A 12,349-nucleotide genomic window follows, 5' to 3' on the forward strand; every position below is an offset into this window, starting at 1 on the left:
ATGCAATGTCCTAAAGATATTTTAGCTGAAGCTAAAAATTTAAGAGGCATTTTCAGTACAGGAGAACAGTATTAAAGAATGAAATAACCAAACAATATTGAGGAACAGAGTAATAGAGAAAGGGGTAATGGAATCAACTGTACAAAATACAGTCACGCACTTAGAGAGTAACAAGAAGAATTGATGCCACAAGGTAGAAAAATCATCAACTAAAATACAGAAAGCATCACAAATTATTCAGAATCACAAATCTGCTGCAAGCACACAGAAAGCAAACATACAAGTAATCTTACAGGTCACGTATTTCCAGTGAAGATAAAGACATATTGATGCCACTCTATGTGGCAGAATGGACATCACCAAGGTCAGGGATCATCTACTCATGCATCCTCTGTTCTGTGCTGGAAGAAGAAATCCGGGCCCTGGAGTGAGAATCTGAAGCATTACCACAATATAAATAACAATTTAATGGCCAGCACTAAACAAATGAGATTGTCCTAACAGTGTTCTAAGCACCCAACAAGCTTAAAATGCTGCCTTGGCACAGCAGGGATCTCCAGCAGAATAAAAGGTCCTGAAGCCAATTAACTGTAATTTGAATCCCTGTCACAGAGCAGAAATCAAACATCAGGGAAGATCGTAAATATACATGGATGCCAGCAATGCAGTTACAGTATGTTCTGCAATTGTTTGGCTGCAACAGCAAGGGCATTACCGATATAGCTCATGACCTTTTCTGAGACACCCTGACAATAAGCACTTGAAAGCTGGCCTTCAAACATAAAAACCCAAACCAGTTGATGAAGGTGTAAGTATGCACCTGCAAAAGACAGGTAAGGATGGGAAAGGAAAGAAAAAAAACAAATGGTAAGAGAAAAACCTACTAATACTTACTACCACTAGCAAGATTGAATTCAGAATTAACTTTTGCAAACTATGAAATAAGACTGTTTATCTGCTAAAGCTTTACGTCAATTCAACCAGCCCAAAAACTAAGCCAGTTATCAGCAAGGATCAGCAACTCTTCATTTGGCACAAGGAAGCAGCAGTATCGATTGTGTAAACCACAGCAAACCAGGGGAAGCGCAGGCCGACAGAAGTGGAAGGTGTTATTGGAAGTCCTTGTACTGTAGGTGTCTATGTAATAAACTTGAAATGATCACTGACTCCTCCATCTTCTGTACCCTTTTTTTGGCTGTGGCCCAGTCCACCTCCTGGAGGCGGTTTAACCCTGGAACAAGGTCCAGTGGACAATTACAGGATGCAGATAAGATATTTGATAATAACACACTACCAACCTTGTTTGTTCGTGGGTTTAACATCAGTGGCTTGCCTTTTTCTTTTGTATGTGCGCTGCGACATGCCATTGCACAGGGAGTGGCAGCTACTCTGAGTCGGGAGAACATTTTTTTTAATATACTGCACCTGGGAAAAGGAAAAGAAAATCATTCAGGCAGTGGAACTAACGTTCATATTTGTAGGCCATCTGTTGCAAAAAGAAATAGGTACATGCTAGATAAGGCTCTTTGCTCTAACACTGATAATAACCCAAAATTGCCTTGAGGCAGTCAGGAGGAAGAAAAAGAAGGAAGGCTTTAGAATGACAAAAGCACATGAGAGAGTGGAGAGAACATACTAATGTGAGCTAGCATTACACCGTGGGCTGCAGTCAGCCAGCATTCACTAGGTATTGTCTTATAGCTGCACCATAAACCCAGAGCGGAATCGCCATGAGCAAATATTAACCTTTGTGGTGACCCACGCAACTGGCACTGGTGCAAATACCAAGGAGGACAGAATGACTTGGGCTAGTGCAGCAAGAAAATTTAAGCTGAGTTTCTCCAATAGCTTTCTGACAATGAAATCTTGTGGCCTGGACAACAGAAAGGAAAGAAAGAATGTCTATTAGCATATTAAAACTAGATTAGAAGAAAATGTAGAGTTAAAATGGTCAAAAATTCACTGAACTCTGGATTGTATGCTTAGATTTTTAAAATTCCAAACCTTAAAAAAAAAAAGGTTATTTTCAGAGAGAATATATCATTTTCAATAAAGGATATGTTTCCCTAACAAAAATTTGTTAGCACCGCTCAAAAGCTTAGTTCTTAGTCTTGCCAGGTGATAACCGTTCTCAAACCCATTTTATTCAACTATTAATTGCAAGCTCTTTGGAGCAGAAATTAGCATTTATTACATGCTTGTATAATGCAGTACCACCAGGAAACGCGTACTGGACTCATCTCTAAACATTATTTCACCAACACAGAGAGACAATCACAGCAAGACCGCACACAGGACCATGGTGTGTGTGAAGACACGTTACGATGGCAGGTCAGAAAGGACACACGTACATAGCTCAGATGCAATATAGTGCAGAATCCTGACATTGGGAGAGGAAAAAAATAGATCCCTTTAGCAATAGGCGTATACAGTTGTAGTAAAGGGAAAACCAGGGGAGGCGCGCTCGCGGGTGCTGGGGAACGGTCCAGAGTAAGCTACGTAATCTCAATGTGAGTATGGAAGCTTCTCATTTATTAACAAAGAAAGCAGTGGTTATATAGACTATGCATATGTTAATCACGCGCCCCGATCGCACTTGTGATTGGTCCATAGGTTTACATATTCAGAGCCGTGACCGCCCCCCCCGGTTTTCCCCTTACTACAACTGGTAGCAGAGGATGGTTGTAGCCCTGGGAGAGTTCCCCCTTTTTGTTTTGCCACTGACAAATGACACCACAAACCATATTTTCACTGTTAATTACAAGCAGAGACACAGGTAGTTCACGAATGCGTCGCGACGACCATGCAGTTTGTAATTTGGCGATGATTGACCGCAACGCGCTTTGTTGAGTCTCAGACAGCTGTATGGTGTCAGCAGGGTGTGATCGTCGCAGCAGTTCGGTGAGGGGGGCAATCTCGGTGTTTGAGATACCGACACAGTTACGGACCCACTGAATATCTTCGAGAAGTGTTTGTACATACTTCAGGTTCTTCAAATCTGTATGTAGCTCCACCTTTTGATACAGTCAGTAGAGGAAGGCAGAGAACCAGGGTCAGCATGGCAGGGAACCCCTCTCCATTGCAGCTGGCATGGGTGAGGGACACCTGCGGCCGGTGCTCCAGCATCCCCTGGCCCAATTATATGTTCACATCCAAGACACACACAAGGCTAGTAAAGCAGGTATGAGACATTTATAAAGAATGAAATGATGCATGGTTTGGATTTTTAATTTCTTCCAGACAGTAGCCAAAAATCAGATTAAAGAACAAAACTTCATTATCTTCAATATAGCCTGAATACTTTAGAAGACCTTTCTATAATCAAATTTACACATAATCAACTTTTAAGATGGCAGACTGATCTTACAAGTTACAATCTGAGAATTTTCTTCAAAATCCTTCCAAGCATTAACAGAATATGCAAATATTTAATATTTTTCATCATCGGTTATATCCAAGTTTCTCTTCTACCCATTATAAAGCATAGAGGAAAGCAGCACTGACATTCAGCATGATCCCTTTCTCTCATCCTTCCTTTGTTTGTTTAGGCCTTGCAATTGAAAAAAGTTCCACTCAAAATCCGTGTGTTTAGTTGTTTCGTGGTAAAGAACATAAATTTACTGTGTGAAGACAGTACAAATGAAAGCCTTGTCAGCACTACAAGCAAATGTTGCTTTTAACATGATAATTCCTCGCTAAACCAGCTAGCAGTGAACTAAACACAGCTGCTCTGCCAGAACTCAGGGCAGCTGAAAATCAGGATCAGATAAGCAAAATTAAATTTGTGCTACAAAACAACCAGCCTTTAGGAATGGCAAATTCAGTCTGAACTGTTTTTAATTCTGACTGCTCGTTTGCCATTGTTACACAATTATGAGTCCATCTCCTCATGCACGGGAGGCTAAAAATGATGTGTGATCACAGTGTCTGAGCAAACCTCAGCCTGCATCCCATCAGGCTGCTGTTAGGGTGGCTTCAATCTGTCATAAGCAAATACTTTAAACAAGGAATTAAAAAGCAGGCCAAACACCACACCTTATCTTACTCTAATTAAATTTAAATTAGTTTGTTGCAATTAATGAGCATTTAAGAACCAAACAAGATCCTGGCCTGGATTTCTCCTAACTTGATCAATTAACTCTCTAATCAATGAGAGAGAAAGAGACTTTTCAAGGGTGTGATTCAAATCGTACAAATCTTACTTTCTTTTCTCCTCTGTGAGAGGGGAGACTTGCTCCTCTCCTCTGAGGTGCCGCACCAGCGCCTAAAAATGATTCTCTTGGTGAAGGTATCTCAGATGCATAAAGCAAGTGGGAGAATCAGGCTTCATTCTCCACTCAGTCCCCCTGTTGAGATCCAAGAGATACGATCCCAGTTAATTTACATCCAGCACAAAACCTGACTGGTTACTCAGTCCTGAGCTTTCCTTCCCTGGCTTTTCTGTTTCCTATTTCTGTTTCATCTCCCATCTTGCACATCTCCTCTAACTCCTTTTGTCGCAGACTTTTAAACATGTTTTAGCAAGAATCTGTCTCCAAAATTCACCTTAATGTGCCTTACCCTGAAACCACAAAGCAAGCATCATTCCCTGGTCCACGCTGCTCTGCAGGAGTGCCCAGAGCTCTGTGCTTTGCTGGCATGGCCGTGGCCCTCTGTGACTCACTGTCACAGTTTAAAGCTGGGCTGGCTATTAAACCTGTGGCAGACGCTCTCTGTTACCCCCCCCCCCCCGAAGGGAAAGGGAAAAGGGAGAGAGACTTACAGGTTGGAAAGTTAAAACAGCTTTAATAAACTATAATAATGAAAAAGAGTATAATAATAATATTGGAATAATCAAATATATACAAATATATATACAAAACCAAGATCGAGCTCCCCCAATGTCGGCCACGTCCCCACCGACAGCACTGCAGGGCAGGCTCTGGGAATATCTTTCAATATCTTTATAGATGATCTAGACGTAGGAATTGAGTGCACCCTCAGCAAATTTGCAGATGACACCAAGCTGGGTGGGAGTGTCGATCTGCTGGAGGGTAGGAAGGCCCTACAGAGGGATTTGGACAGGTTAGATAGATGGGCCGAGACCAACGGCATGAGGTTCAACAAGAACAAGTGCTGGGTCTTACACTTTGGCCACAACAACCCCATGCAGCACTACAGGCTGCGGGAAGAGTGGTTAGAAAGCGGCCTGGTGGAAAGAGACCTGGGGGTGCTGATCGACAGCCGGCTAAACATGAGCCAGCAGTGTGCCCAGGTGGCCAAGAAGGCCAATGGCATCCTGGCCTCTATTAGGAATAGAGTAGCCAGCCGGTCTAGGGAAGTGATTGTCCCTCTCTACTCGGCACTGGTGAGGCTGCACCTTGAGTACTGTGTCCAGTTCTGGGCCCCGCACTTCAAGAAAGATGTTGAGGTGTTGGAGCGAGTCCAGAGGAGGGCGACCAAGCTGGTGAAGGGTCTGGAGGGTCTGACCTACGAGGAACGGCTGAGGGAGATGGGGTTGTTTAGCCTGGAGAAGAGGAGGCTCAGGGGTGACCTTATTGCAGTCTACAACTACCTGAAGGGAGGTTGTAGTGAAGTGGGAGTCGGCCTCTTCTCCCAGGCAACTAGCAATAGGACAAGAGGGCACAGCCTCAAGCTTCGCCAGGGGAGGTTCAGGTTGTACATCAGTAAGAATTTCTTCTCAGAAAGGGTTATTAGACATTGGAATGGGCTGCCCAGGGAGGTGGTGGAGTCACCATCTCTGGATGTGTTTAAGAAAAGACTGGACATGGCACTTAGTGCCATGGTCTAGTTGACAGGGTGGTGTAAGGGCAATGGTTGGACTCGATGATCCCTGAGGTCTCTTCCAACCTGGTTGATTCTGTGATTCTGTGGAAGGCCCAGGCTGGGCCCAGCGACGGATGGGAACTGGATTCAGGGATGCATGGATTGGGATCGGGGGCAGCAGGAAAACAGACAGGGTCCTCTTTGGACACCGGCCATAGCAGAAGGGCGAGAAGGGAGAAGAAAGGGCCGAAGGCTCAAGCAGCAGAAGCCATCCAAGACCCTTGTGATCCCCCCGCTTTATACTGAGAATGACGTGTATGGGATGGAATACCTTCGTTGGTCAATTTTGGGTCACCTGCCCTGTCCGCTCCCCCCTGCAGCTGCGACCCCCCTTCAGCTCTTCACTCATAAGCAGTGAGGAATTCAGCAGTGACCTTGGTTTCTCTAAGACTAAGTACAGCAAGAGCCTTTCTGCATAACATCCCTACCGGTGCTCTCAGTGATAACTACAAACTTCGAGCGTTATCAGTCCTGGAAGCAGACGCTGTCTGCAAAACATGCAGTTAGTTTCAGAAAGTGCAGTTACTTAGAGGAGACTTAGCTGAAAGTAAAAATCACTGAAAGGAAAATTGGCCTGGTTTAGGCCAAACCAGGACACCCCCCTTCGGCTCTTCACTCGTAAGCAGTGAGGAATTTAGCAGTGACCTTGGTTTCTCTAAGAACAAGTACAGCAAGAGCTTTTCTTCATAACATCCCTACCGGTACCTCAGTGATAACTACAAACTTTGAGCGTTATCAGTCCTGGAAGCAGACACTGTCTGCAAAACATGCAGTTAGTTTCAGAAAGTGCAGTTACTTAGAGGAGACTTAGCTGAAAGTAAAAATCACTGAAAGGAAAATTGGCCTGGTTTAGGCCAAACCAGGACTCACCTACCCTCTCCTCCCAGCTCTGCTCAGCCACCAACCTGGCAAGAACAAGCCACCCATCTGCCCAGGTCTTTCTGCTTTAGAAGTCCTAATTCCTCCTCAAGAATACACATACAGGACAATCCAGGTCAGGCTTGAGATGGTGGTACTTTAACCATAAGAAAAGGGATAGATGATTTTGGCAGTAAGGGCTGATAGAGAAGGGAGAAGGATGTCAACTGAGGGAAAGATTGGGGGATTGCAATGATGTGAGAACAGATACAGAGAGGACTAAGGTTGTGCAACGTCCTGTGAGGAAGAATTATGAAGAAAGGAGAGGAATTGAAAGAGGAATAACATTCCTGCTAAAACATGTGTCAGCATAACCAGAACAAGGATTTCTTTTCTTCTTTCAGCACTTGACAATGATACAGACTAAACAAGACTGTGGTGCACCACTAGATTTAAGCCAATACAACCAGTAATTTTTGCCTTATTACCACATACATGTTGGGTCAGAACTGAAGAGAATTAAATTCTTCAGCATAGCAGATGACAGCTCTCTGCTGTGCCTTATCAGGAGGCATCTGGCCAGGTCAAAGTAATTACCAATACTGCACGAGTGCACTTATCTAGGAGCAAATGTTGTGCTGCTGCAATTATGGATTTGTTAAATTGCAAAAGCTACTTTTAAGGGAAAGGTTCATCGTACTTTTAAAAGGTACAATTACATTGCTCAGAGAGTCAGGAAGCTCAGTGTCAATTAAAGCGAGGTCTGCTTCAATTACTGCACAGGCTGCCTGACTTGTGGATTAGACCTTAACACTAAGGAGTATCTCTCAGTGGACAGCAACTCACACTTGATGGCTTTGAAGTTGGAAGGATGGCTAAACATGAATATATTTCAAGCATCCCTGAAATCCTGTGTAAATGAACAGTTCCAGTCTTTCATGTGCAGAAATTATCAAGACTTGCGTGTTAACAGGAGCTTGTTCTTGATAACACAAGCTAGAATTACTAATTCAGTTTCCAATCTTTCTGGCCTGAAATGGTTTTGTTTTTTTAAGTACCACTGCTCTACAGTGCAAATATTTTCTCTTATGCACCCACAGCAATCTATCCAGGGAGTCTGCACCATCCCGAGGTCTGGTGTAGATGCACCACTGCACTCTAGTCTTCTTTTTAAATAAACAGACAAGCCTTGCCTCCCCAAGCATGACACAAACCAGGCACACGCTAGCTGGCTTCACCACTTCAGTACTGATAAAGCAGTCTAAAATCATTACATTAGGCAAGTACCAGCTATAAATGTGTCTCTCAATGAGACTTTTACTTAAAGCAAGCTGTCCCTGCGGGTGTCCCTGCAAGCTGTCAAAGCGGGTGCTTTGCAGATCAAGGGGGAAGGAGGGCACTTCCATTTTTCATTGGGAGCACCCCAGTGCATCCATCTGCAGAGGAAGGAGCAGAGAGACGAGGCTGGGTGATGCAGTTCTGCACAGCAGCTCAGCACCTCTGACTCCCTGAGCTGACCAGGTGCTGTTGGGAGAAGTTAGCAGAAAATGGTGGTAATAATATTTCAGGTTCCTTCCAGCAAAGTCCTGAGCTGTCATTTTAAAGGACATTTCTAAAGTACCTTGAGATCTGCAGATTAAAAGGAACAATCATATGGGGAGGTGTTATTAATAACATGTTTGGCAGTGGTAAGCAGGTCATTTTGGAAGCAGATCTTTAACATATTGAAATTGCCTCAGAGTAAGAGGGAAGAAAAGTAATCAGTTCAACAAGGAGAAAAGTTAGATGTAAAGTACTTAAGCAGAGTAAGTAACTTCACAACTTGAGGCTTGAAACATTCAGCAAATAAAGCACGCTTAGGTGAGCTCAAATGAGTCTAAATTCAGAACACCTTTGTAAACAAAGCATATGTTGTCTGAATTACTTTAACTTACAGTATTAGCAAACTTCTCACAGCACAACTAGGAAGCAGGACTAAATTGTTTGGTATTGAAGTCTTGGTTCATAAAAGCTCTTACTACACAAGATCAGAGAGCTATTTTTCTTATAAATTAATGGATCTGACCTAAATATTTTTCTTAAGCATCAAAAAGTCCGTTATCTTGTACTGTGGAAACTGCAGCAGCAGTATTTTTGGCCTACTCTGACAAGATGTATTCACATGCTTGATTTTATTCCATTTGTCTTCTTGGGATGGCTGCCAGTGATAAAGGTAAGTGCATCTACATATGTGGGACAAAGGCCTTATCCCACAGAATCCCCAGAAAAATCGCAGAAATAAACAGACAGCCACTGTTGCTTTATTCTGGAGAACTGGTACACAGCTGTATTAGAGCTGTTCTCTTCAGTTCAAAAACACAGATTTTTTGGATATAAGTTGAGAGAGAAACAAGGATGTTCTCAACAACTGCTGCACACTTACAAAAGGGAATCCTTCCTGGGAGGACAGCTCAGCAATAAGCACGGAGAAAGCGAGCTGCTTGCTAATTCAGAATTACCTTTAGTGAAGATCATGCAAAGTATAAGCCTGTCAACCACTTATAAACCTTCACATGCACTAAAGTTTGGACTTCTAAAAAAATAATTCCTGCTTAAATCACAGAGGAATCTGAAAAACTACCAACACACAATTAGTTACCAGACGCAGTAACAGCAAAGTGTTCCTTCTGTTGCAACGAAGGTGCTGCCACCAGTAGTGAAGATGAACATTCAATTACTACTCACTCCAGCACAGCACACTACCACGCATTTTGACAGCTTCTTTCTTAGTTAGCAGGAGAAAAAGCTTCAAATCTTGTCTGCGATCACGCTGCTGACTCATAACGCTACCTAATGCACAGGATTATCAGAAGTTTTGTCCTGGGACTGTAATACACACTTTCTCTTAAAATACATGCTCAGACTAAATTTCTACGGACCTTAGCACGTCTAATAGAGCCAAACATCACATTAGATGCTGCTGGCTGCACATGCAGATGGGTTACTTACAGTTTCATATTCTGCCTAGCTCTTCGTACTACCCATGCGTATATACACATATATAGAAAATTTCCCTTTGCTATTCACTACTAACTTTTTGGAATTAAGAACACAAAGATACCAAATAATTAATAGATTGCTCGGCTACAAGATAGTCCTTTTTTTATCAGCCCTTTATCAACATTGCTGTATGGGTTTGGGTTTCTTCAAGTAGCGAGAGAATCGTGCCATGACACAACACACCAAGTTGCTCAGCACTTATCTAGCACCATTTCACGTTACGGCGCAGCGAGGCCAAGATGAACGCGGGACCTGTGACAGGGGCATTTCATACAGCCGCTTCTTTTAATAGCGAAGAGGCAAAACCCAAGGACTGCAGAGACCAGCTCTAAAAACAACAGGCAGCCTGACCGCGTTTCCTCTTCCAACGCCACACCAGCAGCTCTGCTACTTCCCAACTTTTACTTTCTAGCTTTTAGGGCCGCGCCATAAAAGTTGGCAGGTTCAAAGTCGGCATGGGGACCGTCAGCCAACACTGAGGAGCTGCAGAACCAGCTGCGCCCTGAATGTGAGGAATTTGGGAGAGCGTCCAGCCAGCCTTGACCCCAGGAGCTGCTACCAAGGAGGGAGGCTGTTCTGAGAGGGAGGCAGCTGAATTTGTCACCCATTTTGACAGCTGGTAAACACGGCGCCCTGCACGGCTCAGGCAGCGCACGCCCTGGTTCCTCCGAAGCAAAACACCCACGCTTGGTGTTTTCCACATGCCGCCGGGGCCAGCCGGGCCCAGGGCAGTGGGCCGCGGCGGGCAGGCGGCCCCCGCTGCCCCCGGGGGGTTCCCCGCAGCAGGCCGAGCCTCGGGGCCTCCCAACAAACGGGGGGAGGGGGGCCGAGCTGCTGGTTTGGTGCGACTTCAGTCGGCCCCAGGGGACCGGACCGAGGGACACGGAGCTTCTGCCATCCCCCTCGCCGCTGCCGGGCGGGCCGCTTGTCCCCTCACGGCAGGACGGGTCTGGACCCACACCCGTGCCCTCCCGGCCCCGGTGCCGCCCCGATCCTGCCCACCGCACATCTCCGTGCTACACTCGGCCAGGGCACGAAGAGAACGCCCTCTCCTCACCCTGGCAACACGCAGGCGGCAGGGCTGGGGGAGAGATTTGAAGGGGGGGAGGCACTGGAAGAAGAAAGGCAGCAAGAGTCGAGGCTCTGGAGAAAACGCCCCCGAGGTACTGGTTTGTAAAGAGACAGAGGCCTTTCGTAAGCCATTGCAACTGTAAAATTGTTACCAGAACGGGATCTACCTCCTCCTGCGGCTGCTGCCCTCTGAGTGATGCTGGCCGATGACCCGTTTCTATTGTGCAACAGCAGCTCCCATCCGCCGGAGATCCGTCCACCTTGAAACCCACCACTGAATGGAGCAAAGAAGGAGGCACCAGGGAGGGACACCCCGGAGGACGGGGCGTTCCCCATGACTGACAATCCGAGGAAGCCAATGAAAAGGAAGGCTCCTCGCCGGCCGGCGGCAGCGGTCGGCCAATGAGCCTTCTTCCCCGCGGCTCCCCGCCCTGACGGGGGGAAAGTAGGCCAGGCGCGGCAGTGCGCGGCCTGTTATATGTTAATTAGGCCAGGCGCGACGGCGAATCAGCGTGGAGGGGCGGGGCGCCGAGAGCGGCGTTCCACAAAGAGGGTGGGGCTACGGGTTGCGTGGGGGGACTGGGGGCTGTGAGGGGATGGGGATGGTGAGGGGACAGGGGCTGTGAGGGCTACCATGTGGCACCTGGAATGGCGGCACACTGGGGAGGAGGGCGAGGCAGGAAAGGCAAAGCGGGAGGCAGGTAGCAGAGAGGTGGGCTCTTGGTGGCAGGGAAACAGGATTCCACCTGGGTATAGTTACTTGAAGCATGATGGATGCTGCTTCCCAACGGCCAGGGCCGCCGTGCTGGGTGCCCTACACCGATTAGCACTCCTCAAAACATGCAGAACAAAAGCACTGAGGAGTTAACCTCTGTCTCATGTGTTGCCATACGGAGCCTGAAGGGCTGAAATCCCTGTGATGTACAGAATGTTGGATTAAAACAGAAGACTTGGCAGAAGATGGCGAGGCAGCTAACGCTGCAGGTCAGCACTAAAATTGCCAGGCCTAGAAAAGAATCGTGGTCTGAAAAAGCATTGCTTTTCATAATAACATAGGGCTGTTTAATGTCCTAATGCTGTTCCTGCCTTGAAATGGTGCTCTTCCCCAGCTAAGCTTTCAGTGTTTGGACAGGGAAGGTACAACGGCATGAAATGTGGCCGCTCAGCTCATCTGAGTCTTCGTCCGTCTCCTCTACAGCCCGAACGCTGAGATGTTTCCCAGTGTCGCAAATTATGAGGCTGTTAATTCTCTGCTGGTACTTAATGGGATTTAAATTTTTAGATGTACAAATGAGCACTGTGCAGTTAAAAGAAGCAGAGTTGCTATAGTAACTGTTAACAATAAATATATAAACCCACTTAATCAAAACCTCCTCTTTTAATCATGATTTTGAGGCCTGTCATGAAGTGTGTATTCTGCTGCTTCCCCCTGCCCCGTCAGCATGACTGTGGTGGCTTTGAAATGTTACTGAATAATGTGGTGCTGCACCTATAAACAAAGGAGATGACTGCTAAAATAACATGCAAGGTCATGACTTTGTGCCTGGCTAAAAAT

The 12,349-nt window shown here is 45.8% G+C and overlaps 1 protein-coding gene across 9 annotated transcripts in view; it reads right to left on the reverse strand.

The window, feature by feature from the left end:
• The window catches only part of LOC137675699 (NAD-dependent malic enzyme, mitochondrial-like), a 46,594-nt gene extending 35,531 nt beyond the window's left edge, over positions 1 to 11,063 (reverse strand). For 8 of the 9 annotated variants that reach the window (XR_011049974.1, XR_011049977.1, XR_011049975.1 and 5 more), the window contains exons 1-2: positions 10,962 to 11,063; positions 1,299 to 1,425 (exon numbers count right to left, since the gene is read on the reverse strand). Coding sequence is in view for 5 of the 9 variants with exons in the window: in XM_068421888.1 (XP_068277989.1) it covers positions 1,299 to 1,406 (108 nt within the window). In the remaining 4 variants the exon portion in view is untranslated. Of the gene's footprint in view, positions 1 to 1,298; positions 1,426 to 10,946 lie in introns of all 9 variants that reach the window. The other variant, XM_068421884.1, reaches the window with a different exon arrangement.
• Between the last annotated feature and the right edge of the window lie 1,286 nt (positions 11,064 to 12,349).

Source organism: Nyctibius grandis, chromosome W (assembly GCF_013368605.1).
Source record: "Nyctibius grandis isolate bNycGra1 chromosome W, bNycGra1.pri, whole genome shotgun sequence".
Taxonomy (NCBI): Eukaryota; Metazoa; Chordata; class Aves; order Nyctibiiformes; family Nyctibiidae; genus Nyctibius; species Nyctibius grandis.